We start from the raw sequence: 25,689 nt of genomic DNA on the forward strand, positions 1-25,689 counted from the left end.
CGAAGGGTGGGAAGCAGAGAGTCAGGGGATTATTAGCAGTGCACAATGGCTGGGGAAGGGCCAGCAGAGGAGGAAAGTCGGCATTCAATTGGCTGAGACGGATGGCAAAGTGGGTATGGCCAAGGGTCAGTGCCTAAATGTCCCATTGCACCCAAAACAGTGGAAAAAGACTGCAGTCAGCTGAGAGTAGAGGGGGGGGGGAGTAGACAGGTGAAGATGGCTCCTGAATTCAGGATAGCTTAAGGCAGTGATTTTCAACCTTTTTTTGAGCCGTGGCACATTTTTTACATTTACAAAATCCTGGGACACACCACCAACCAAAATGACACAAACTGACACTCTAACACAGTACATACTATACATATAGTTAATATTATATTATTTATTTATTTATTTATTTATTGGATTTGTATGCTGCCCCTCTCCGTAGCCTCGGGGCGGCTAACAACAGTAATAAAAACAGCATATAACAATCCAATATTAAAACAGTTAAAAACCCTTATTATAAAACCAAACATACATACAGACATACCATGCATAAAATTGTAAAGGCCTAGGGGGAAAGAGTATCTCAGTTCCCCCATGCCTGGCGGCAGAGGTGGGTTTTAAGCAGCTTACGAAAGGCAAGGAGGTGGGGGCAATTCTAATCTCTGGGGGGAGTTGGTTCCAGAGGGCCGGGGCCACCACAGAGAAAGCTCTTCCCCTGGGGCCCGCCAAGCGACAATTTTTAGTTGACGGGATCTGGAGAAGACCCACTCTGTGGGACCTAACTGGTCGCTGGGATTCGTGCAGCAGAAGGCGGTCCCTGAGATAATCTAGTCTGGTGCCATGAAGGGCTTTATAGGTCATAACCAACACTTTGAATTGTGACTGGAAACTGATCGGCAACCAATGCAGACTGCGGAGTGTTGGTGTAACATGGGCATATTTGGGAAAGCCCATGATATAGTTTCTAAATGTATTTATACTCACTTAGTGTGAAACCTGGGCCTGTTTCTATGAACACAAAAGGGATATCCTGGCAGGAATGGTAGAAAGACACACACGAAGCTCTTCCTCAACAGTTCTCAGTCTCTCTCTGTTTTTAGTTTTTATTGCAGTCAAGCTTGAGAAGCTCAGCTCACATAGATATGTGGTTGAAAATGGGAGCAATATCAAAATAACTTTGTTGGCCAGAATGGGAAACACCTTGGCAACAGATAACCAAAAACTGTCCAAAGGAAGATCAGTAAACTTTAGCTTTATGAGAGGAGGCCTGCTATTGGTTCATCGCTAGTGGTCGGAATGAATCCTAGAAGGTGACCATGACTCACCATGTCTCTTCATTCCTTCCCCTTTTCCCAGCATCATAGCCTTTTTCAGAGAGCTGGTTTTTAGCATCATGTATCTCATTCGTAGGATAACATGAGACTGGTTATTTGTGTCTTGACCCAGAACTCTGGGTTGAGTTGTTCAATGATCCATCAGTTTGTTTTCTTCTGTATACAGTGGTACCTCATGATACGAATCCCTCATCTTACGAACAACCCGAGATACGAACCCGGGGTTCAGAATTTTTTTGCCTCTTCTTACAACCTTTTTCCTTCTTACGAACCCGCCGCCGCCGCCGCCGAGAAGCCCTGCCGCCCGGCTGTCGCTTTTTGAAACAGCCGGGGGGGCTTCTCAGTGTCCTCCTGAACCTGAACGCCAAACCCGAACTTCCGGGTTTGGCGTTCGGGAGGCTGCCGAGAAGCCCCCCGGCTGTTTTAAAAGGTGATAGCCGGGCGGCGGGGCTTCTCAGCGGTCTCCCAAACCCGAACTTTTGCCGAACGTCCGGGTTCGGCATTCGGGAGGCCACCGAGAAGCCCCGCCGCCCGGCTATCACCTTTTAAAACAGCCGAGGGGCTTCTCGGCAGCCTCCCGAATGCCGAACCCGGAAGTTCGGGTTTGGCGTTCGGGTTCAGGAGGACGCTGAGAAGCCCCCCGGCTGTTTCAAAAGGTGACAGCTGGGCGCCGCCGGTTTTTTGCGTTTTTTTTTTGTTGTTGCACGGATTAATTGATTTTACATTGTTTCCTATGGGAAACAATGTTTCGTCTTACGAACTTTTCGTCTTACAAACCTCCCCCGGGAACCAATTAGGTTCATATGACGAGGTATTAGTGTATTTTGTTTAGTAAAAATAGAGCTGCAGAATGTTTTTAGCCCCTTGACTTGGAAGCAGCAATTTCCCCAAATGGCTCTTCAAAAGTGGAACCAGTAGTTTGGAATTCACCACATCCATGCATCATAAGAATATCTATAAATAAAAAATGTGGAATTCTAAACTGCAGATATATTTAAAGCATGTATCCTTTACTCACAAACTCCCAGACTTCCTTAAGATGCTAACAGTACAATTAGAACAGTATGAAAATTGTTACTGAAATCAGCCAAAATATACAAGGGCTGCCTAGAAACTAATGCACCACATTTTTTTTCTTCAACAATTATTTATTGAACACAATGAAACTTACACACAAGAAAGAATTATGTTTCTTCTACACTCCCTATTTTTCCATATAATCTCCATTCTGTTCTATGGCTTTCCTCCAGCGAGACACAAGGGCAAGTACCGGTATGCCCTGTTGGTAACACTCCTTGTTCTGGTCACAAAGCCTTGGAGCTCTGCCAAGCCATCTTCTAATGGCCTCACCCTCTGTGCCTGGCAACTAACCGTACTTCCGTCGATTGCAGATTCTTCATAAACTGTACACAAATGTTTGTGGATGCTCGCAACAGTTTCTTTCTCCGCAGTGAGAAATTCAATGACGACACGCTGCTTGTAACGTACATCAGACGCCATTTCAAAACACTGCTGCAGTTAAACTATCTGCCTGAAGAAATGCAAAATTTACACACGCACTCCTGAGAATTCAAATAATGTATACCTAACGTTTCGGACTCGTACCATTACTGTAGGCTGAGAAAAAAAATGTGGTGCATTCCTTTCTGGGCGACCCTCGTATTCTCTCATGTAAATGTATGTCTCAATTCCAGTAGCAAAATTTCCCTGCAGTGCAAATAGACAATACAGCTTTCCTCTCAGTTGATCATACCACTTCAATACCAAAGAACTCATAGGTCAAAGAACTCTTCATACAACTTTTTAGTCTGGTTTGCTTTAGGTCACCATGATGGTCCTAATTTTTGAAAATGAAAGTTACCGTAAGTGGGGAGGTGCTAGATAAGGAGGCTTTATTAAAGGTGATTTTAATAAAGTGATTAGGGGTAGTGATTTCTGACAGTCTCAAAATGGGTGAATAGTGCAGTCAGGCGGTAGGGAAAGCAAGTAGGATGCTTGGCTGCATAGCTAGAGGTATAACAAGCAGGAAGGGGAGATTATATCCCGCTATATAGAGTGCTGGTGAGACCACATTTGGAATACTGTGTTCAGTTCTGGAGACCTCGCCTATAAAAAGATATTGACAAAATTGAACACGTCCAAAGACGGGCTACAAGAATGGTGGAAGGTCTTAAGCATAAAACGTATCAGGAAAGACTTAATGAACTCAATCTGCATAGTCTGGAGGACAGAAGGAAAAGGGGGGACATGATCGAAACATTTAAATATGTTAAAGGGTTAAATAGGGTTCAGGAGGGAAGTGTTTTTAATAGGAAAATGAACACAAGAACAAGGGGACACAATCTGAAGTTAGTTGGGGGAAAGATCAAAAGCAACATGAGAAAATATTATTTTACTGAAAGAGTAGTAGATCCTTGGAACAAACTTCCAGCAGACGTGGTAGATAAATCCACAGTAACTGAATTTAAACATGCCTGGGATAAACATATATCCATCCTAAGATAAAATACAGGAAATAGTATAAGGGCAGACTAGATGGACCATGAGGTCTTTTTCTGCCGTCAGACTTCTATGTTTCTATGTGAGTAAAGGATCTTAGGCTAAAAACATATTCAGTCTCCTGAATGTTGGCCATCCATACTATAAGGCAACAAATTGGAATGATAAATACCAGTGGAAGCCCAGCCATTTTTTTCTCTGGATTGAAGTCAGGCTTCTCTTGAGCAACACAACCAGACTAATCTGTCCACCAGTTCTGATTTAGACTGCATGGAGAGAAGGGCCTTTTCTAACTTCCCAAATCATTGCCTAAACCTTATGAGATTTTTCTCATTTTCCCCATATTTTTAATCGTTAGATTTTAGCCAAATTCTATGAGCATTTTTTTTAATTAAAAAAAAGCTTGGTATATTTCAGTGACATTTGGAATGGAGACTTCAAAAGATTTGCTATTTCTTTCGGTTTAGAATATAGTATAAACCTAGCCACTGCCATTTGTTAATCATAGCTTGTGATATAATGTAATGCATGAACCTTTCTTATTTATTTTATTACCCACAGATTTTAATTTCTATGAACCACTTCTGTTACAAAGGGTATAGCTAATCAAACTAACAATACAGTAAGGCAAAATCCTGAAACTTCTAAGCATACTGTATAATAATGCCCTTAGCTGGATCCATTTTTTAGCATTAAATGAAACAAATATTGAAAAAGCTATTTGGAATTAGTTATTTTACCTAGGGTTTTTTTTTTAAAAAAAAAGACCTTTCTCATATAATTTCTCCTGTGACCTTCACGTGAAAATTTGGCTGTCCTTTGTGTCACTAGTGAACTCAAGGGCAACAAATGAAATGTAATCAGTACATTCAGATAGAGGGGAAAGTACAACAAAGAAATATTACGTGGAAAACATTTCCCAAGGGCCATTGAAAATTTCCTTGTGCATGCAGAGTTAGATATTTCTTAAGTAAGCAGCTGATATAATCCTCTTATATAAGAGAGAAAAAAAAAAGGAAATTAGGGTTTTAAGTTGAATATGCAATACTTAATGAAACTAATTAGAAGAAACATAGAAGACTTGCGGCAGAAAAAGACCTCATGGTTCATCTAGTCTGCCCTTATACTATTTCCTGTATTTTATCTTAGGATGGATATACAGTATGTTTATCCCAGGCATGTTTAAATTCAGTTACTGTGGATTTACCAACCACGTCTGCTGGAAGTTTGTTCCAAGGATCTACTACTTTTTCAGTAAAATATTTTCTCATGTTGCTTTTGATCTTTTCCCCAACTAGCTTCAGATTGTGTCCCCTTGTTCTTGTGTTCACTTTCCTATTAAAAACGCTTCTCTCAGGAACCTTATTTAACCCTTTAACATATTTAAATATTTCGATCATGTCCCCCCCTTTCCCTTCTGTCCTCCAGACTATACAGATTGAGTTCATTAAGTCTTTCCTGATACGTTTTATGCTTAAGTCCTTCCACCATTCTTGTAGCCCGTCTTTGGACCCGTTCAATTTTGTCAATATCTTTTTGTAGGTGAGGTCTCCAGAACTGAACACAGTATTCCAAATGTGGTCTCACCAGCGCTCTATATAGCGGAATCACAATCTCCCTCTTCCTGCTTTTTATACCTCTAGCTATGCAGCCAAGCATCCTACCGCCCGACCACACTGCTCACCCATTTTGTGGCTGTCAGAAATCACTACCCCTAAATCCTTCTCTTCTGATGTTTTTGCTAACACAGAACTGCCAATACAATACTCAGACTGAGGATTCCTTTTCCCCAATTATCTTGAATATTTGAAAATATCAATGTCAAATAACAGAAATACAATAAATGTACATATTTCAAATTATTTTTACTATAGAAAAACATCAACTTATATGCAAATATTCCTTGTGGGCAGTATTTTTCATGATTTCACCATCACAAATAGCAATCATAATTACAGGATTAAACTTTGAAATATAGCAGTGATAGGGAACCTTTTAAACATGGAGTGCCCAAACTGCGCGAGCACACATGCCCAAACTGAAAGATGCGCCTGCATGAATGCGCATATAGACAGGCATGAAGACCAGCTGGCCGATAGGAGGAAGGGTATCCCAACACTGGCACCCTGGCAAGATCTTTGTCTTTCATGAGTTTTATTTCATCATTTGCAGAGAAACTGCTTGCAAAAAAACCGCCATGGAGATACGACCTGGGGTGACGGCGTGCATGTCATCAGAGGGCTCTGCATGCCAACTATGTGTGCCATAGGTTCACCATCATGAATACATAGCATACAACATACCACATTACACACAGATGTGAAAAGCAGAGATTTCTGAAAATTAAATTTCAATAAAAATAGAGAACTAAGCACACTATATTATTCAGGAACACCAGGTTTTATTATGATAGTCAAGATGTTTTTTGTGAGCTTCCCAGGATTCATAATAAAATACCCAAAATAAACAACAAAAATAAAGGGAACATTTAAACGACACAATATAACTCCAAGTAAATCAAACTTCTGTGAAATCAAACTGGAAGCAACAGATTGACAATCAATTTCACATGCTGTTGCGCACATTCAACTTTGTACAGAACGAAGTATTCAATGAGAATATTTCATTCATTTAGAACTAGAATGTGTCATTTGAGTGTTCCCTTTATTTTTTTTGGAGCAGTATATTTGACATCATACAGAATAATACTGGAATAAAAAATGGCTATGATGCATTCTTTTCCATTCTGATAAAATGGTGCTGGGGATGTTTTGTCTTTCATCCTACTTAAGTCAGGAATGGCCAATTTGCCAACTCAAGATTACAAAACACTGTAGAAAACCCGTGTGCTCTCTTTGATCATGATACAAAAACTGACTGCATAGTTTCAGCCCATTTCAAGTGGGAAATGGTAGTTATAAAAATACATTTCTAATTCCTTTCAGAAAACTAATCAGTGAAAGGGCTCTGTTCACTTTCCAGCTCTTATCTCTGATATTAAACTTGTTACTCTGTTATCAAAAGAATGGGCACTCTTACCTTAAATGGCCTTGGTAATAGAACGGAATACTCTAAGACAGTGTTTTTCAACCAGTGTGCCGTGGCACACTAGTGTGCCGTGAGACATGGTCAAGTGTGCCGCGAAGCTCAGAGAGAGAAAGAAAGCAAGAGAGAAAGAAAGCAATAGAGAGAGAAAGAGAGGGAGGGAAGGAGAGAGAGAGAGAAAGACATAGAGGTAGGAAAGGAGAAAGAGAGCAAAAAAGAGAGGAAGGAAGGAAGAGAAAGAAAGAGGGATGGAGAAAGAAGGAAGGGAGAGAAAGAGGGAGGGAGAGAGAAATAGAGCGAAAGGGAGAAAGAGAGAGAGAGAATTTTTTTGTCCAAACTTTTTTTAGCCCCCACCCTCCCCCCGCTCAATGTGCCCCAGGGTTTCATAAATGTAAAAAATGTGCCGCGGCTCAAAAAAGGTTGAAAATCACTGCTCTAAGACAATGACATTTTTATTTTAAAAAAATCATAGCATGTACTCTTTTGATTGGTAAGATGGGCTTAACGTTTATCCATGTTCATGCCTAGTGGATAAACGTATTTAATGTTTATCCACTAGGCATGAGTCTTGACTATCGGAAAATATATGTTGCCATCAAGTTGAGCTCACGTCCAGATTGCTCTTTCCGAAAAGATGGAAGTAACTTCACAGATTTCTTCCAGGATGTTTTCCAGCCCAAGTCCCAGTCTGGTCTATATGCCTGAAGATCCTCTCCTTCAAACATATGAATTGCAATTATATTTGACCAACCTCCAAAAATATATTTTGAATTATTTTTTTCCTACAAGGTGTCCAGGGGAAAAGCATTTTGGAATTCTCTGATATTTTCCTGTAACTTGCGGTCTAGTTAAGGCGCGATCGTAGATGACATCATACCAAACTGTTAAGGTGTGGAGAAATATCGGTAGCTGAGGAAGCAAGTTGCCAGTTATGCTCATTTTTGCTTAACTCTGCCAGGTAGCGTGATCTGTTGTTGTTTTTTTAAATGACTTTCCCTGACTTTTAAACATTTTAATAGTTTAACATTTTTTTTACGAATTCCCTGATAATTCCCGAACCGCTGATTTCCCTGATAATTCCGATTTCCCTGTTTTCCAGGTTTGCTGGACACCCTGTTTATAACTCTATCCACTCAGTTGCAAATTGTCCGTGTTTGTACTGGACTGGATTTGGTTCCCATTGTAAAGATATCAATGCATGATGTAGCAAGGGATTTATTCTATAGCTGGCCTGAAGACTGAGGTTTTTCTCACACAACCCAGCATTTTAACCTATATCTGCTGGCATGCAGGTAGTTGTCCTAACTCAGCTCCGATTTTCGCTCACGCTGCCCCCTGAAAACGCCTTCTCAGAGGCTCTCCCCAGGCTCCAAGAAAGACGGTAAAAAAACAGGGCTACTGGGCCCACAAGTTGTTTCCAGCCTCTGGAAGGACTCCGGGGGTGGGAGTGGCAATTTTTGCCCTCCCCAGGCTCCAAGGAAGTCTCTGGCAAAAACCATGATTTTAAACGATTTTATCTTTGATATGTCGGCTAATCATGTACTGTATATTCAATTGCTCATCAAAGATACATTTAAATAAGATGTGAAGCATAATTAGTCTGTGTGTATGGTCAAAATTAAGCACTATTGATTATAGCAAACAAGATTTTAATCTTTAATAATAGGGTTTTACTTGTTTTTGGCTTGCTATATGTTCTGTCTGGGTCCCCCCAGATGCCAACACCAACCAAAAAGAGTATCCAGACACACTGGTAAAAAGCAAAGGCAGTTTATATAATTGAAAGCAAACACAGGTAACAAAAACTGTTCTTACAGACAGGAACACTATGAAGCTTCACAGAGGTTTCACAAAGGCCAGGCAATAAAACAGGATTCTTGCTGGCAAAAACAACGCTGGAGATAATAAAACCCACGCCTCCCCCAAGTCTTCCAGACTCCTAGGCCACAAGCCAAGATCAGAGACGCCGAGAATCGAAGCAAGGTCACAGGACTCCCAGTGGATAACTCTCCACAAGACTGTAAGGGCGGGCCTGCCTTTTCAACCCTGCTGAGGAGAACCACACCCAAACCCAGCTGTTGCCAATTCAGGGATGGAAATTCTAATTGGCCCCGTCTTTAAGCTGCACGTCGCTGCCTCATGTCTATTATAGCCTGTGCGTCTTCATTCAATGAATCCAGGGTACTAGCTGGGGAGAGGCCCCCCCCGGGGGTCTCAGGCTGCTCTCCCTCCTCCTCTTCCTGACGTTCCTCTCCCCCGTCTGCCTGGTCCTCCCCCTCCTGTTCACTGTCCCCCTCCTCTGGGCATGGATCCGGCAGAGCTCCAGCCGGTCCCTGAGGAGCCTCAGGCTGAATCACAACACTATACGATATACCTTTTCAGTTCTTCAGACATGTTCATGTTTAAGGTTTTAACATGTCTATTCTTCAAAAAGACAGTAAAGGGAGAATAACACTTGTTCAATCATTTTAAAAATCAAATGAAACTTGTCTGCTGCTGAGGAGTTATGAATTGTAATTGGAATGCTCTAGGCAAAGTCTCCACTTGAATGTGTTGTTGACAGGAACACGTAAAACTACGTATATACAATGTATGCAAGCTTATCAAGGGAAGCTGTTAATATTGCATCTGTTTTGATAACACCTATTGTGTTGAAAGTATCACAAGTTCTGAAAAATAAGCAACATCAAGCGAAAAGAACATTTGATGGCTATTAGCTTTCGATTAACCAATAAAAATGCTTATCAAGATTGTAGGCAGGTATGTGCTGTTATCAACATTTGCTGATGAAGGATGTAATTTGCATGACCTTCAGAGGGAATAAGGTATAAAACCCAAAATAGAGCTGCCAAATCCTCGCGCACCAGTGGAAGAGTTTGGTTTTTGCAGCTCCTAAATCTCAAAGTAGAAAATGGCAACTTTAAATGAAAAGAAGACCTGCAGCCAAAGAATGGAAAATTTCCAACGTTTTGTATGGAATTCAGACACAGGACAGTTAATGGGAAGAACTTTGATTAACTGGGGTATGTGTCAAACTTTTTAATAGTCTGATTTTACAACTTTTGGAACTTGTTCCAAGATCAAAAATTAGTACTGCTGCTCTACAGAACTTTGAAATCAATTAACCAAATATTACTTATTAGCATTAACAGTAATTATTATTAAAGAATAATTCTGAGTCTATACTAGCATTCCAATTGATATAAAATGCTTATAAAGAGCATGATTCCAGATGTCTCCTCAGTCTGGCTTTTAAATCTAATTTAGATTATAAATGCTTTGAAATGATGTTGTAAGGGCCAAGGTGAGGATCTACTGTACCCAGTTTTGTTTGTCCTTCTAGATTTCCAGCTTGCCCTTTCAGTCTTTATCTCAAATTCCCAGACTGATTTATTCTCATCTACAAAACTCTTAATACATTTTATGGCTCCAAATACCCACAGAAACTACACAGCTGCTTCCTTGGAGGAGACAAGGAGTACAAAACACATTATTTTTTTCTTTTTGGTTGATTTGGAAATATGTACTAGGAATAAGTGCGTGTATGCATATATAGGGAAAAGCTAGCTAAGAATGCGTCAAAGTTAGAATGGCTGATCTAATCTCAAATAGTTTACATAGTATTAAAATATTTTGTGCTTGCTACTAGTTGCTTAGACCTGTCCTTTTGACTTCTAATTAGTCCAATTTCTTTCTTTTTTTACATTTTATTCACCAATATACTATTCCTGAAAGAGACATTTAATTGGTTTGAGGAGCCTCGCAAGATTACTGAACACTATTTGATAATGTAGCAATATATATAAACTGTTATGCACCTGTTACTTGTAGAATTTCTTCTCCCCCTTTAGAATTCAACAGCTGTCACATTTACAAATGTATTAATTTCCAGAAGAATAAATGAATTTGATCAAACTATAGCTTGAAATTTGGAGATTTCTGAAACTTGTGTTGAAAGGAACTGAACTCCATATTTCCAATTTTCAGCATAGTTTTGATCACACCATTTGGTCATCCCAAGACCAGAAAGCGGTGTAGACCTGATGTTCTAGCATCAATAGGCTTCCCACTCATTTAGCTTCAGAAATTCCAATGCTGAAGGGATTTTGAACACTACTACAATTTCAATATTTGACAACATGCAGCAATGTGTTTGGAATTAAGTTTTTTAGCCAGTTTAATGGACATGCTTTTATTTTTAAAATCTTTTTAAAAATTTCTTACAGTATGGATTAGTCTTTATTATGTTGCATTCTATGTGGTATTGACTGGAATATTCGTACTTTCTATCTATTCTTTGATGAAGACAATTAGTCCGTATACACCAGACTACCAAGATCGATTAAAATCACCAGGTATCTTTTTTAACATCTCTTCTCATTTTGTTATTAAGCTCACATAATCCAAGATTATTTTATAAACTTATCCAAATTTATGGAAAAGAATAACTATGAAAAAGAAGTAAATTCAAAACTGTTCTTCAAAGCATTGTCAACTGATGGTTAAAATCTGACGGATTTATGCACTATAGATCCAACTTGATCTCAAATAATCTTGCTTCTGAGCAGAAATGTATATAACAGGGAAAGAAAATCCATCAAATATCTTATGTAATTACTTTTGCTCCCTTTGCGCACGTGCACAATCCCCCTGCCCTGCCACCCCCCCAGACTTCCGGTAGGCCCATTTTTTGCCATCCTCAGGGTTCAGAAAAGCCTACTGACATGAAAAACAGCCCAGTGAGCCAACTGGAAGTTCGTTGGGCTGTATTTCATCCCCCCCTCCCAAGGCTTCAGGCTTTTCTGAAGCCTGGGAAGAGCGAAAAGGCCAAAAATCAACTGGCCAATGGGTTTATGCTCACTGGGGATGACAGAGGGCAATGCCTAGCATGCCGTCAGATATGGCTCTGCGTTACAACCATGGCACACATACCATAGGTTCACCATCACTGTTACAGAGTAATAAAACCATCAGTTTTAAGTGCAGGGAAAGACAGCAACCAAAAAGCTGCATTTCTACCATTTTGACCAATCTATGAATTGTTTGTCCTTAAAAAAGTTGCAAATACTGAATTTTATATAAATGAAAGTTAATGCTATCATATGTAGTGATGGATATAGTATAATTAAATAAACAATGGCTATTGTTAATTAAACTTTAAGTTTTATATTCCTTAAGACTACTTTGCTCAAAGGAAAAAGAACAGTAGTAGTCTCACAGCTAAATACATGTAATTTGAGAATATAGATTTCTTGACATCTAAAGAATATACTGCTAAAATATATTTTGCATTTACATTTTAATTTATGCTAGATTTGTTGAAAAAAAACCTGGAAATAAATTAATTTTTTCATTTTTGTTCTTCTATTTTTTATTTGTTATTCAAGGAGTGACATTACGACCAGATGTATACGGAGAAAAAGGAATGGAAATTTATTATAAAATTTATGATAATACCACCTGGAAAGGTTATATTGCAAAACTTCACAATTTTCTTAAAGGTAAAGGCGGAATAGTGGTAGGCAAATAATTTAGGAAAATGTAGAAGTTCTATTGAACAATTAAAGATTACAGAGAAAAGGAAAACAGAAACTTGAAAATGAAAGTTTAAATTGAATTCTAATTAACAAAGTACAGTGGTACCTTGTCATACAAACCCCTCGTCATACAAACTTTTTGAGATACGAACCCGGGGTTCGGATGTTTTTTGCCTCTTCTTACGAACTTTTTTCGCCTTACGAACACACAGCCGCTGCTCTGATGCCCCGCCTCTGGACTTTTGTTGCAAGTGAAGCGCCCGTTTTAGCAATCCTGGGATTCTCGAGGCTCCCCTCCATGGGAAACCCTGACTTCCGCGTTTTTGCGATGCTGTAAGGAAATCCCAAGAGGGGAATCCCAGGATCGCAAAAATGGGCACTCCACTGGCAACAGAAGTCAGGAGGTGGGGTTTCCCATGGAGGGGAGCCTCAGGGGAATCCCAGTATCGCAAAAACTGGAGCTCTGCTGGGCAGTGGGGGGGGGAATGGGAGTGAAAGACTCATGGAGCTCAAGAGAGGAGAAAGGTGTGGGGGAGATGAGCAGAGTGGCGGGGGGACAAAAACGGGAGGGAAAGGCTCATGGAACTCAAGAGGAGAAAGGTGTGGGGGAAATGAGCAGAGTGGGGTGGACAAAACGGGAGGGAAAGGCTCATGGAGCTCAAGAGAGGAGAAAGGTGTGGGGCAAATGAGCAGAGTGGGGGGGGACAAAAACGGGAGGGAAAGGCTCATGGAGCTCAAGGAAGGAGAAAGGTGTGGGGGAGATGAGCAGAGTGGGGGGGGGGACAAAAACGGGAGGGAAAGGCTCATGGAACTCAAGAGGAGAAAGGTGTGGGGGAAATGAGCAGAGTGGGGTGGACAAAACGGGAGGGAAAGGCTCATGGAGCTCAAGAGAGGAGAAAGGTGTGGGGGAAATGAGCAGAGTGGGGTGGACAAAACGGGAGGGAAAGGCTCATGGAACTCAAGAGGAGAAAGGTGTGGGGGAAATGAGCAGAGTGGGGTGGACAAAAACGGGAGGGAAAGGCTCATGGAGCTCAAGGAAGGAGAAAGGTGTGGGGGAGATGAGCAGAGTGGGGGGGACAAAAACGGGAGGCAGGGACTCATGGAGCTTACAAGGCTCTTTTTGCCTTGCTTCGTTGGGACTCCCTCCCCCCACTCCGTTCGCCTCAGCTTTGTCTGCCCACCGCTTTTTTTTAAAAAAGCCTTAATATTTTGGATTTTCCTAATGGGCTTCCACACATTATTGGCTTTTCCATTGATTCCTATGGGAAACATTGTTTCATCTTACGAACATTTCACCTTACGAACCTCATCCTGGAACCAATTGAGTTTGTAAGGCAATGTATTACTGTATTTGATTTTAAACCTTTTATCAAAGATTCCTACAAAAAAAGGAACAGAATGTTAGAATCTTTTGACATAGTGGCACTTTGGTAAAGAAAACTACAGTGGTACCTCAAGATACGAACCCCTCGTCTTACGAACAACTCGTGATACGAACCCTGGGTTCAGAAAAATTTTGCCTCTTCTTACGAACTTTTTTCGAGTTACGAACCGGTGTTCGGAGACTGCTGGGAAGCCGGGCGGCTGTTTTAAAAGGTGACAGCCGGGCGGCGGGGCTTCCCAGAAGCCTCCCGAACGCCGGTTCGTAACTCGAACAAAGTTCGTAAGAAGAGGCAAAATTTTTCTGAACCCCGGGTTCGGTTCGGGAGGTTGCTGGGAAGCCCCCCAGGCCGGCTGCGACCTTTTAAAACAGCCACGCAGCTTCCCAGCTGTCTCCCGAAGCTGAATGCGGAAGTTCGGCTTTGGCGTTCGGCTTCAGGAGACAGCTCGGAAGCCGCGCGGCTGTTTTAAAAGGTCGCAGCCGGCCTGGGGGGCTTCCCAGCACCCCCCAAACTGGGAAGCCCCCCAGGCCGGCTGTCACCTTTTAAAACAGCCGCACGGCTTCCCAGCAGTCGCTGAAAGCCGTTTTTTTGCGGGGGGGGGGGTTGGTTGCACGGATTAATTGACTTTACATTGTTTCCTATGGGAAACAATGTTTCGTCTTACGAACCTTTCGTCTTACGAACCTCCTCCTTGCACCAATTAAGTTCGTATCATGAGGTATTACTGTATTTGTAAACAATTGCAACTGAAACCATTACTGAAGATAAAAAATTATTCTTTCATAAACCAGAAAATCAATTCTCTACTTGCATTTTACTATACTTTACGATCATATATTATATGTAAATGAAATGTCAGCTTTGCATTATAGCTTCAGCATATGTTCTATTCACATTGGGTCATTTCTGGAGGAAAACATTCCTCATACAAGCGTGAGTGCTTATACAATTTTAAATACTGATTACTTCTGCCTACGCAGATTTCTTTATCAAAGTGCATGGTAGAGGAAAAACACTATTATTTTTTTTTACATTTGGTTCTGAGTACACTGAAAAACTACAATTTCTCTTCCTTTGGTTTGTCATAAACAGATGTTTTGTATTTGTCTTGGACTCAATATTCTTAAAATTCCACAATAGTTCACAAAATACAAAGCTACCAGTAGAATAAAAAAGTACAATTCAACAACAATAAACAAATACCAGCATATTAGTGTAACATTCTATTATCTGGAAATATTGTAATTATGATTACTATGCTAGGCAAGGAATATCAAGTTGTAATCCTAGATGTCTGGAAATCTGCAGTGGACTATAATGGTCTTTGGGCATTATCTTTAACTAGCATTTCCAAAGTTCCGCTTCATAAAAGTGGCTCATCACATCAAATTTACTGCAAGGAGAATCCATACCGTAAAACAGAGTTAATCTCTCCAATATACAGTATATTTGAGCTTATTTCATTTTGGCTAAGAATGATATGAGAAGTAATTGATTATGACTTACCACCATACAAACCAGATTATTATGGTTTACTCAGCATTACAGTTGAGCCTGATTTAATTGGGACCCAAGCAATACTTGGCAGCCGTTTCTAATCTTACTTACCTTTCCTGTCTGGCAAGACATAATTAGACAATTGTTGCATAAAATAGCCGAAATGTATTAAAAGAAAAAGCACTTTTTGAATCTATTATAAATAACTTTATTGCTTCTTTCTAGCTGCAATAGAAAATGTTTATTTTTCTTTATTTTCTCACTCTAGCATACAATGAAACTGAGCAAGTAGGCAACAAAAATTGTACTCAGGAAAGTTATTACTACCAAAAGACATTTGATGCTCCAAATAATGAAAAATACTCTTGCAAATTTACAAAAGATATGCTTGGAAAATGCTCTGGTTTGTCGGATCCCGATTTTGGTTTTCCTGAAGGAAAGCCATGCTTAATAATAAAGATGAACAGAGTAAGTATAATACCAGATGTGAAAAGCACAGTTTAACACCAATTTAATAAGAAAGAAAATTTTGCCGATACTTTATTTTCTGCACTGTGTTCTGTAAAGTATTACAAAAATATTGTTAAAATGTGAGCCTACAAATGAGGGAAGGTTGAATATTTGTTTTTCTTCGAATATGTTTGATTTTAATAATTAATTATCCTGACACCCAAGATAGGAAAACAAATTTTGGAGTCAATTACATAGAAAAAAGCAAAGTACTTTGACCAGTTGCAGCAGTCACAAAAGAATGGCTTACAAAGCTCTTGTGTTTGGTGGACATAAACATTTAATTTCTGTAGCCACCAAATGACTACATTTGGTTTATTAACATTTGCTTACAAAACTCTTAATAAGGAAATTATTATTGCAGATTATAAATTTTCTTCCTGGCAATGGGACTGCCCCAAAAGTGAACTGCACAACTACTGTAAGTATGTATTGCAATGTTCAAATCTTTTAGGCAGCCCACATTTTTAATCTTCTGCCTTTGCTCCATATTAATACCCATCTGCTTTCCCCTCAGGGACATTATTTTGAAATCTTTCATGCTTCCTCCACAAAATTATTAAAACAATGCAAACTCAGTTAATAATCACATACTTAAATTGATAAGTGAAATGAATATTGTCCTCTGAGGTTTGCAGAAATTGTACGATGGCATGTATTATGCAGATGACATTTCACTGGTACACTATTAAGACATGTTCACTTTTAAATGCCATAATTAAATTTCCAAATAAGACCAATTAATCTCACACATTTAAAGGAATATATTACTATACTCCTATATGGTATATTTACATACTATATAATATACATTGAGTGCCAGTTATTTGATACTAGCATTAATACTTACCATTTTTTATGATTATCTGAAGGATGACAGCTCATTTGAGGTAGAATATTATCCCACAAATGGAACTTTTAGCCTTCACTACTTCCCTTACTATGGACTCAAAGCACAGGTATGTTTTTTCCCCCTTTAACTTGTTTTGATAGGTTTGTTGCATATATTTTAAAGCTTCATTAACATTTATCATATGTATTTCCATTTCAGCCTAGCTACACTAATCCATTGGTAGCAGTAAAACTCCTCAACTTTACTTATAATAAAATACTACATATAAAATGCAGAGTTGTTGGCGTTGGAATTACTTCAGATAACCCACATGACCCATATGAAGGAAAAGTAGAATTCAAACTTCGGGTACAAAATTAATCAAGGTTTATAAAAGTGGCACTGAGAATGTATGTGTTATAAAGCTTTGTATGATTATTTGTATGATTTCAATTTGAGTAAGTGTACAGTTTATAGCAAAATTAGTCACAGCTTTAACAATCAATTGTATAAACTTTTGTTTCATTATCTAGTATGCTTTATTAGAAATGATAATTGGATTTTTCCACATCTGAGAATACCAATATATACTTGGTTTACTACATATTTGGCAATGGGTTACGATTCCACTTAATGCGTGTAAAGTTATATAATATACAACTATTTATATACTTCTTTTAACGTAATAAATTACTTCTGGAATAATTCATATAATAAATTCGCCAGGAAGAAAAACACTGCTTTGCATCTCAACTATTTCAAGAGGAAAATAAGGACTATTGTATGAAAGAAACATATAAAACAAAAGCTGGTGAATCAAATATAGCTCCTGAACCTCTTTGTGATCCTAGAAACTCCAAAACAATATTGATAAATTTGGGCCGTAAATTGAACCTGGGAAGGATGTTCTTTTTGATTGGAAAACAAAGCTAACTAATTCACTTGACAATATTAGGATACCTTGGAAGAAAATCTACAATGCTTTAGTGCCAGACTGCCAGCATCAACTTAGTAATCCAAACAAAAACACAGACTTTAAATGTGAAAAGGTTGCATACTTTGATTTAAAACTATCTTATATAATTTTTACTAATAATTGTATTATTAGTGTTATTGTAGAAATTACTGATTTGCTTTAGAGGCCTCATTGAAAATTTGAGTTTAAATTGAATGTCTTAGTATTTTAAAGTGGACTTGATACAATTAAAGCATCTAGATTATCAAGAGATATGTACCTTGGTCCATGTACCAAACAAATGACCCATATCCCCATATCAAAACAGCTTACTTTATGTGCAGCCAGAATCTGAAAATAACATTTAAAACAGCACAGTACTTAAACAAAATGGTTAGGTTGAGATCTGCATACATGGGACTGATTGTGGTAGATTGTAAGGGTGACACCGAAATATAATTTATGTCATTTTATTCTGTTTTATATATTTATCTATTAAATTATATTGTTTATAACTATTATATTTTACACTACTGTTATTTTAAATTGTATAAGATTTTATTGGTGATGTGTGTTTGATATGGCCTATAGAAAGGATGGCGAAACTTTTTTCCTTGGGTGCTGAAAGAGCGTGCGTGCTCTCGTGCATGCGCAAGTGCCCACATGCATAATTCAATGTCTGGGGAGGGTAAAAACAGATCCCCCCCCCCGAGGCCCTTTAGAGGCCGAAAACTGCCTGCTTCCCAACTTCTAGTGGGCTTAGTAGACTTGTGTTTCACCCTCCACAGACTCCAGACTTCCCTGGAGCCGAGGGAGGGTAAAAATACCCTCCCCCATCCCTGCAGAGGTTCTCCGGAAACCAAAAATGCCCTCCCAGAGCTTCTGTACAAGTCAAAATCAGCTGGCCGGCACACATATGCACACTGGAGCTGAGCTAGGGCAATGGCTCACATGCCAGCAGATATGGCTCCGCATGCCACTTGGGGCACCCATGCCATAGGTTAGCCATTACTAACCTATAAGCTAATCAATAAAGCTATCGTATCATATCATCTAGATTATCTTAATATGAAGACATTTTAATAATTGAAACACACACAATACATACACACTTATCTGTATATATAAAGTACATGTACTGAGAAAGATCATCTTCATAATGAGATCTTCAACAAATTCACCGCCTGCATGATGGTGATAGGTAAGTGGAGGCAGTGTTTATGGGGTATTAAAAAGAAGTTACTGAAATAAATTAAAGATGAGAAGGAATAAGGTAACACCAGAATTGGTGGCATAAAAGAAAGCCCAAGAAATTGCGACAATCTGTGACATTTTATAATAAAGATATCCATCAAAATTTTGTTGAGGCATCTGCCTCTTGCTTTTACACCAGAGGGATAATACCAATCTACCATATCAATGTATAACAGCAAAATGTAAAAAGGGATTTAGAGATTGATATTTGCATTTAACATTACTTATCTTAGTAGAATGTTTCCTGCACTGGAGAGGCATTCAAATATCAGTAAAATTTCATATGCAAATGGAAAGCATATTAATGCATATAGGATAACCAGTTCTTTGCATACTTAATAATAAACTTGAGAATCTGCCAATGCTCATAGTGGTAAAAATAATGGAAAATGGGGGAGAAAGGTTTGTGATGTAGTTGTGTATAATTAGAGACTCAATTACTGCTGCAGATAAGGATTTGAAATCATTGGATTGGGTAAATGTTTACTTCTTGAGCAAACCCCAAAATAAGAAAGTGAAGGATTATCTAATTTGACATACAGTGATCCCCCGAGTTTCGCGCTCCCGATCATTGCGAAAGGCTATCGCGATTTTTCCACCCGATGACGTCACTCCCTTCCTTTCTCATCTTTCTTTCTCTCTCTCTTTCTCTATCTTGCTTCTTCCTCTCTCACTCTCTTCCTCCCTCTCTCATCTCTTTCTTTCCTTCTCTCTCTTTCTCTATCTCTCCCCCTCTTGCTCTCGAGCGGCAAGCGAGCGGCCGGGCGACGGGCAAGCGATCTTGGGGTTCCCCGTTTGCCTGGGCGGCGGGAAGACCCAGGGAAGGTTCCTTCGGCCGCCCACCAGCTGATCAACGGGGAAACCCTATCTTCGGCTCCTCGCTGCTGCCGCGCTGCGGAGCAGATCAGCTGTTGGGCGGCCGAAGGAACCTTCCCTGGGTCTTCCCCGGTCTTCCCTGCCGCCCACACGCAAACTCCACCATCTGCGCATGTGCGGCCATGGAAAAAGGGGCGCGCATGCGCAGATGGTGTTTTTACTTCTGCACCACTACATCCCGAAATATCGATTATTGCGAGGGGTCTTGGAACGGAACCCTCGCGATAATCGGGGGATCACTGTATAGTACTTAGAATAGCTAACAGTTCATACATAAAAGGAAGTATTTTATACTGATAGAATATATGAAGTCCTACATTATTCTGTCTTATTCAATTCTCAATCCACAACATTGACTTTATCAATGCACCCATAGACACCTTCCTTGTTAGCAAGCAGGCTTCAGTATTATCTGATTTTATTGTTTTAATTCCAAAAAAAGAATGAAGTTTTTTAAAATTTAAAAATGTAATGGCAAACTAGCATGCCTCAAAGCACCAGCCTCAAGCTGAATATTTATTCTCAAGAAATAAAACATATATAAAGAGGAACTCTTGAAACGGAGTACTTGTGCCTCTTCTGTGACATAAGGTGGGGAGACAGGAGATAAATTAAGATGGAAGAGCAGGGAAACTGAAAGAGCATTTTGAAACAATTTATCAGTTATGTTCGTATAAAAGTGTATTTTTTATGACTGGTCACATAATGAGATATTTCTAGGAGAAATTTGTAGGGTGAATGCAGTCTCCCAGGAATTTAGAAATCATCAATGCATGCTGTTGTCCTAGATATAGATATAAATATCTCCCTACTTACCCTTTAAAAGAGCTCTTAGACTCTTCCATACTGAAGTACCAGATGATAAGTCAAACACAACAAAGCGGAAGGTGAAAATAATCTTGATTAGAGAAACAAATTATTTGTTAAAAATGCCCACGCGTGTTTTATTAATAAAAACTAATAGTGCCACAATTAAACAAGTAAAACAAACTGCTTATATGCCATAAAATATTACAGAAAGTTTATTTGTGTTTCAGTAAAAAGACTACTGTCTTAGAACAGGCAGCTGACAGTATTTGTGCAGTTAATTCTGTGTGAATAAATTTAAAAAGACTACCCACCTGTCCTGATTTTTTTTTATAAAAAATGAAGTATTAAAAGTGATTGACAAGTTTTGAGTTAAACATAAAACATTCTCTATATTTAATTTCAACTTTATAATAGATTACTGGAAGATGTTTATGAAACAAATATAAACCATTTGTTTCAGTACATGTCTTTTATACCATAGACTTCTAAGTATGTAAACAACTATGTAACAAATTGTTTTCAAAATCTGCCTGTAAGAAATCAGACAAATTTTTATCATAAGCAAAACTCATTCTAAACTTCCAAGACATTTACACAGCTATACCAGCCTGGCAGTAAACATTTGCCCCCAAATTATAACTCATATTTCTAACTTCAGCAAACATAATATATAGAATTTGATGGGCTTACAATGATCAATGTAATTTTAAAAAGGGAAATTAATTCATACAATTTCTGCAAACTAACATTTTAAAAGATCATTTTTTATTTGATTTTTTGGGCATGGCATGATCAGCAAAATATAGTATAACATTTGATTTCTATGCATCAGTACGATGTCACCTAAAGGCAATCTAAATAAAATGCCATTCGTGTATGCATTTTGACAGGTGGACAGATTTTATTTTCCATTGAATGTGGCTACATTTCAAACTTTGTGACAACATTTAGGGGCAAAATGCATTTTCCTTCAAGTTAAAAATCCTAAGCAAAAGTAAATAAAAGTTCTGCATTAACACACTGGTATTAACACACACATCCTCATCACATGTAAAAAAATCTACATAAAAAACAAACAATCTTTACTTTATTGGAGGTGCAATTTTCTAAATTCAGACTCTTACCAGTATCTCCTTGATGTGACAATTTTTGACAATCTCTTCCTAGAATTTATTCCTGCCGCTTGCTGAATTTTAAAAATAAAAAAGTCTACAGGCAAAAAGTATCAGTCATCATCATCATTTTCATTAAATTCATCGTCGTCATCATCGTCATCATCCCCAACATAAGACACAGGTGTCTCTACTCTGGAGCCGCTGTATTGAGATCCATTGGAACTTGTAGCCAACATTCCATCTCCTCCATTTGAGTAGTCACTGCAAAATGAGCAAATTTTATTAATCTTTCAATTCCACCCTCCATCCCAGTTAATATGTTTAGCCAGGAGTGGGTAACTGCACACTCCTAAGGCCAAAGACAAAAAATATTGTATATAAGTCAATGAATTATTATTAAATGAACTATAAATTAATGGAATTCAATATAGGTAAAAGTAAGGTTTTACATTTAGGCATCTGTATAGGTACAGACTAGGTCAAACCTGGCTCAAGCCAGCAACTGTGAGAGGGATCTTGGAGTCCTAGTGGATAATCACTTAAATATGAGCCAACATTGTGCAGCAGAGCCACAAAAGCCAATGCAATCCTGGGCTGCTTTAACAGAGGAATCAAAATCATACAAAGTATTAGTACCACTTTACAAAGCCTTCATACAGCCATGCTTGGAATAAACACTGCATCCAGTTTTGGTTGACACAATATAAAAAAGAGGCTGAGATTCTGGAAAGAGTGTGGAAAAGAGCAACAAAGATGACTAGGGGGCTGGGACACATTAAGAAGAATTGCAGGCTGAGACACATTTATTTATTTATTTATTAGATTTGTATGCCGCCCCTCTCCATAGACTCGGGGCGGCTCACAATACAATAAAACAGTTCATGACAAATCTAATAATTTACAATTTAAAATATTTTTTAAAACCCATTATTAAAAAGACATACATACAAACATACCATACATAAATTATATAGGCCCGGGGAAAATATCTCAGTTCCAAGCCTGACGACAAAGGTGGGTTTTGAGAAGTTTACGAAAAGGAGGGTAGGGGCAGTTCTAATCTCTGGGGGGAGCTGTTTCAGAGAGTTGGGGCTGCCACAGAGAAGGCTCTTCCCCTGGGGCCCGCCAACCGACATTGTTTAGTTGACGGGATCCGGAGAAGGCCCACTCTGTGGGACCTAATCGGTCGCTGGGATTCGTGCAGTAGAAGGCGGTCTCGGAGATGTTCTGGTCCGATGCCATGAAGGGCTTTATAGGTCATAACCAACACTTTGAATTGTGACCGGAAACTGATCGGCAACCAATGCAGACTGCGGAGTGTTGGTGTAACATGGGCATACCTGGGGAAGCCCATGACTGCTCTCACGCTGCATTCTGCACGATCTGAAGTTTCCGAACACTTTTCAAGGGTAGCCCCATGTAGAGAGCGTTACAGTAGTCGAACCTCGAGGTGATGAGGGCATGAGTGACTGTGAGCAGTGAGTCCCGGTCCAAATAGGGCCGCAACTGGTGCACCAGGCGAACCTGGGCAAACGCCCTCCTCGCCACAGCTGAAAGATGGTTCTCTAATGTGAGCTGTGGATCGAGGAGGACGCCCAAGTTGCGGACCCTCTCCGAGGGGGTCAATAATCCCCCCCCCAGGGTAATGGACGGACAGATGGAATTGTCCTTGGGAGGCAAAACCCACAGCCACTCCGTCTTATCAGGGTTGAGCAATTGCAGAAATTGGGTATGATTAATCTACTGAAAAGAAACGCAGTGGAAGATAAGACAGCAGAGTTCCAGTACTTGAGGGATTGTCACAAAGATGAGGGGAACAAACTATTTAACAAAGCAGCAGAAGGAAAGACAAGAACCAATGAATAGAAACTAATCAAGGAGAGAAGCATCCAAGGAGAAATTTCCTAACAGTGAAGCAATCAACCAGTGGAATTCCTTGTCTTTGAAGCTGTGAGTGCCCCATCACTGGAGGTTTACAAGCTACTGGATAGGCGCTTTTCTGAAATGGTATGGTCTCTCCTGCTCATGCAAGGAGTTGGATTAGAAGACTTCCAAGATCCCTTTCAACTCTTATTTTATGTTCTAATTACAATTACCTAGGTACCTTGACACCTATACTGAAAGTATTTAGTGCCAAAATAGTCCCAATACTGACCTTTGGTATGGAAGGGGCATTGGTCTTACCCGATATGCTCCTTTTCAGTGTACTGAGAGAGAATCCAAGGAATGGGTTAACTCTGCTCCTCTGCCTCTCGGAGACTGAGTCAATCAATCCTTTGGTCGTGCCTCCTTTGCCTGAACATGTCCAGTTTTGATGAAGGTGCTGTGAGTGCTTGACATATTTTCAGTGTGCAGAGATTGTGTCCTGGAATCACTGGAGGCCAAGTTGGCTGTTTTTCGCTCCAGCCAGTTGATGTTGTTTCTCCGGTCTGTCTGGGACCACTGCCCTTGTGGCATCTGGAATTTAAAGTGGGCACCCCAGCCAAAAAGGCTGGCATCTATGGTGATGGTCATGCGACTGGGTTCCTTGAAAACACATCCCTTGGTTATGACCATCACTGGAAGGATTGAAGAACATTTGGTGGGACCTGAACCCTGGTATTTGAGTTGCTCCTGCCGTACCTTTGGTAGTGTAGGAGGAACCACTGTAAAGTTCTGGTGTGCAAGGGATTATTGGTAGGTAGGATACCATTTTGCCCAGGAGCTGTGAGAGGAGGGCCAAGGACACTGTTCCATCTGCACAGATCCAACTTACCGTTTCTTATACTGACTTGGTGCTCCTGGGATAGGAAGACCTCACACAACCTGGTGTCTATGGCTGTCCCCAAGTGTAGCAATCAGCTAGAAGGAGCCAAGTGGCTCTTGTTGAAATTGACGGAAAATCCATGATCTTAGAGAATCCAGATTGTGATTTTTGGGTCCTTGGTCACCCGTAGGTGAGAGGAGGACTGTATCAATCTATTGTCCAGGTAGCATTGCATGTGCACTGGAATTGACCTGCGATGTGCTGACAGTGCCGCCAGCAGTTTGGTGAAGGTCCTGGGTACAGAATATAGGCTGAATAGTAGGGTCTTGTACTGATAATGTTGACCAGCATAGTGAAACTGCAGGAACCACCGGTGGGATGGCAGGTGGATCATCAAAAATCTCATTGCCTTCTGATGAAAAGGATGGATGAGGGAATTGCTTTCAAATGCCATTTGGCATCCTGACCGGAGAGCAAAATGGTATCTGTTGCTTTTTATCTATTTACCAACTTAACTACTGAGCTATTAAAATATGGGAAAATTCAACCATTTCTTCTCTAGGGAGACTTTTCTACCTTCTTTGCTCCACTTCCCCCTCAGCCTTGGCAATTTCTTTGTCAATGGTCTTCTGGCCCCTCTAGGCATTTTTCTCGTCTGCTTTTGAAGCTCTTTAGGCGGAAAGGGCTTTAGCATTTTATCTGGTTGCTATTCCTTTAGTGGCCAACTTTGGCCCTGCAAAGTTTTTCAGATGGCTTTGGGTTTGACTGGCAATCCCTAGTCCTCCTCACTATCCCTGGCAATAAAGAGATAAAATCTACTTCACCTGAGCAAGTTCAGACTCATTTTTAAGAAACACTGACGTTTTAAGTCATCTGGTTCCCAGGTCCAGAGATTCCGTGGCAAAAGAACCGTTGTACATACCTGAACGGTCTTCTCGATGCACTGGAAGGAGAGTCCAACATGGGTAATTCACCAATCTTATTGGTAGAGACTGAGTTAATTTAAATATTTAAATATGAGGTAGTCACCGCCCCTTAGCAGCCCCCAATACCTCAGTTTTAAAAACGAAGCCAGTTTAAGGATAACCTGTTTATTGAACAACAACCATATAACCTCATAACAGTGTAATTGAATCCCAAACTCCAGCGACTTGGCGAAACAACCATGCCGGGTGGGTTTGGACTCTCCTTCCAGTGCATCGAGAAGACCGTTCAGGTATGTACAACGGTTCTTCTCCACTGCATCTGGAAGGAGAGTCCAACATGGGATATGCCAAAGATTACTACCCATGGGAGGGAAAAGGCTGAG

General features: G+C 39.8%; 3 protein-coding genes across 8 annotated transcripts in view; 2 read left to right on the plus strand and 1 right to left on the minus strand.

The window, feature by feature from the left end:
• LOC139166905 (uncharacterized) overlaps positions 1-25,689 on the plus strand; it is a 984,072-nt gene that overhangs the window by 816,939 nt on the left and 141,444 nt on the right. The window lies entirely within an intron of this gene.
• On the plus strand, positions 9,731-17,005 carry ATP4B (ATPase H+/K+ transporting subunit beta). The gene is made up of 7 exons (XM_070751848.1): positions 9,731-9,889; positions 11,093-11,221; positions 12,254-12,367; positions 15,551-15,750; positions 16,157-16,213; positions 16,665-16,751; positions 16,844-17,005. The coding sequence occupies exons 1-7, from the start codon at positions 9,778-9,780 to the stop codon at positions 17,003-17,005; spliced, it is 861 nt and encodes a 286-aa protein (XP_070607949.1). The 5' UTR covers positions 9,731-9,777.
• Positions 20,629-25,689, minus strand: part of TFDP1 (transcription factor Dp-1) — a 39,791-nt gene continuing 34,730 nt past the window's right edge. For all 6 annotated transcript variants that reach the window (XM_070751120.1, XM_070751119.1, XM_070751122.1 and 3 more), the window contains exon 12: positions 20,629-21,895. In XM_070751120.1, the coding sequence (XP_070607221.1) occupies positions 21,745-21,895 (151 nt within the window). In that variant the 3' untranslated portion in view covers positions 20,629-21,744. The remainder of the gene's footprint in view (positions 21,896-25,689) is intronic.

This window comes from Erythrolamprus reginae, chromosome 4, assembly GCF_031021105.1.
Source record: "Erythrolamprus reginae isolate rEryReg1 chromosome 4, rEryReg1.hap1, whole genome shotgun sequence".
In the NCBI taxonomy this organism is placed as follows: Eukaryota; Metazoa; Chordata; class Lepidosauria; order Squamata; family Dipsadidae; genus Erythrolamprus; species Erythrolamprus reginae.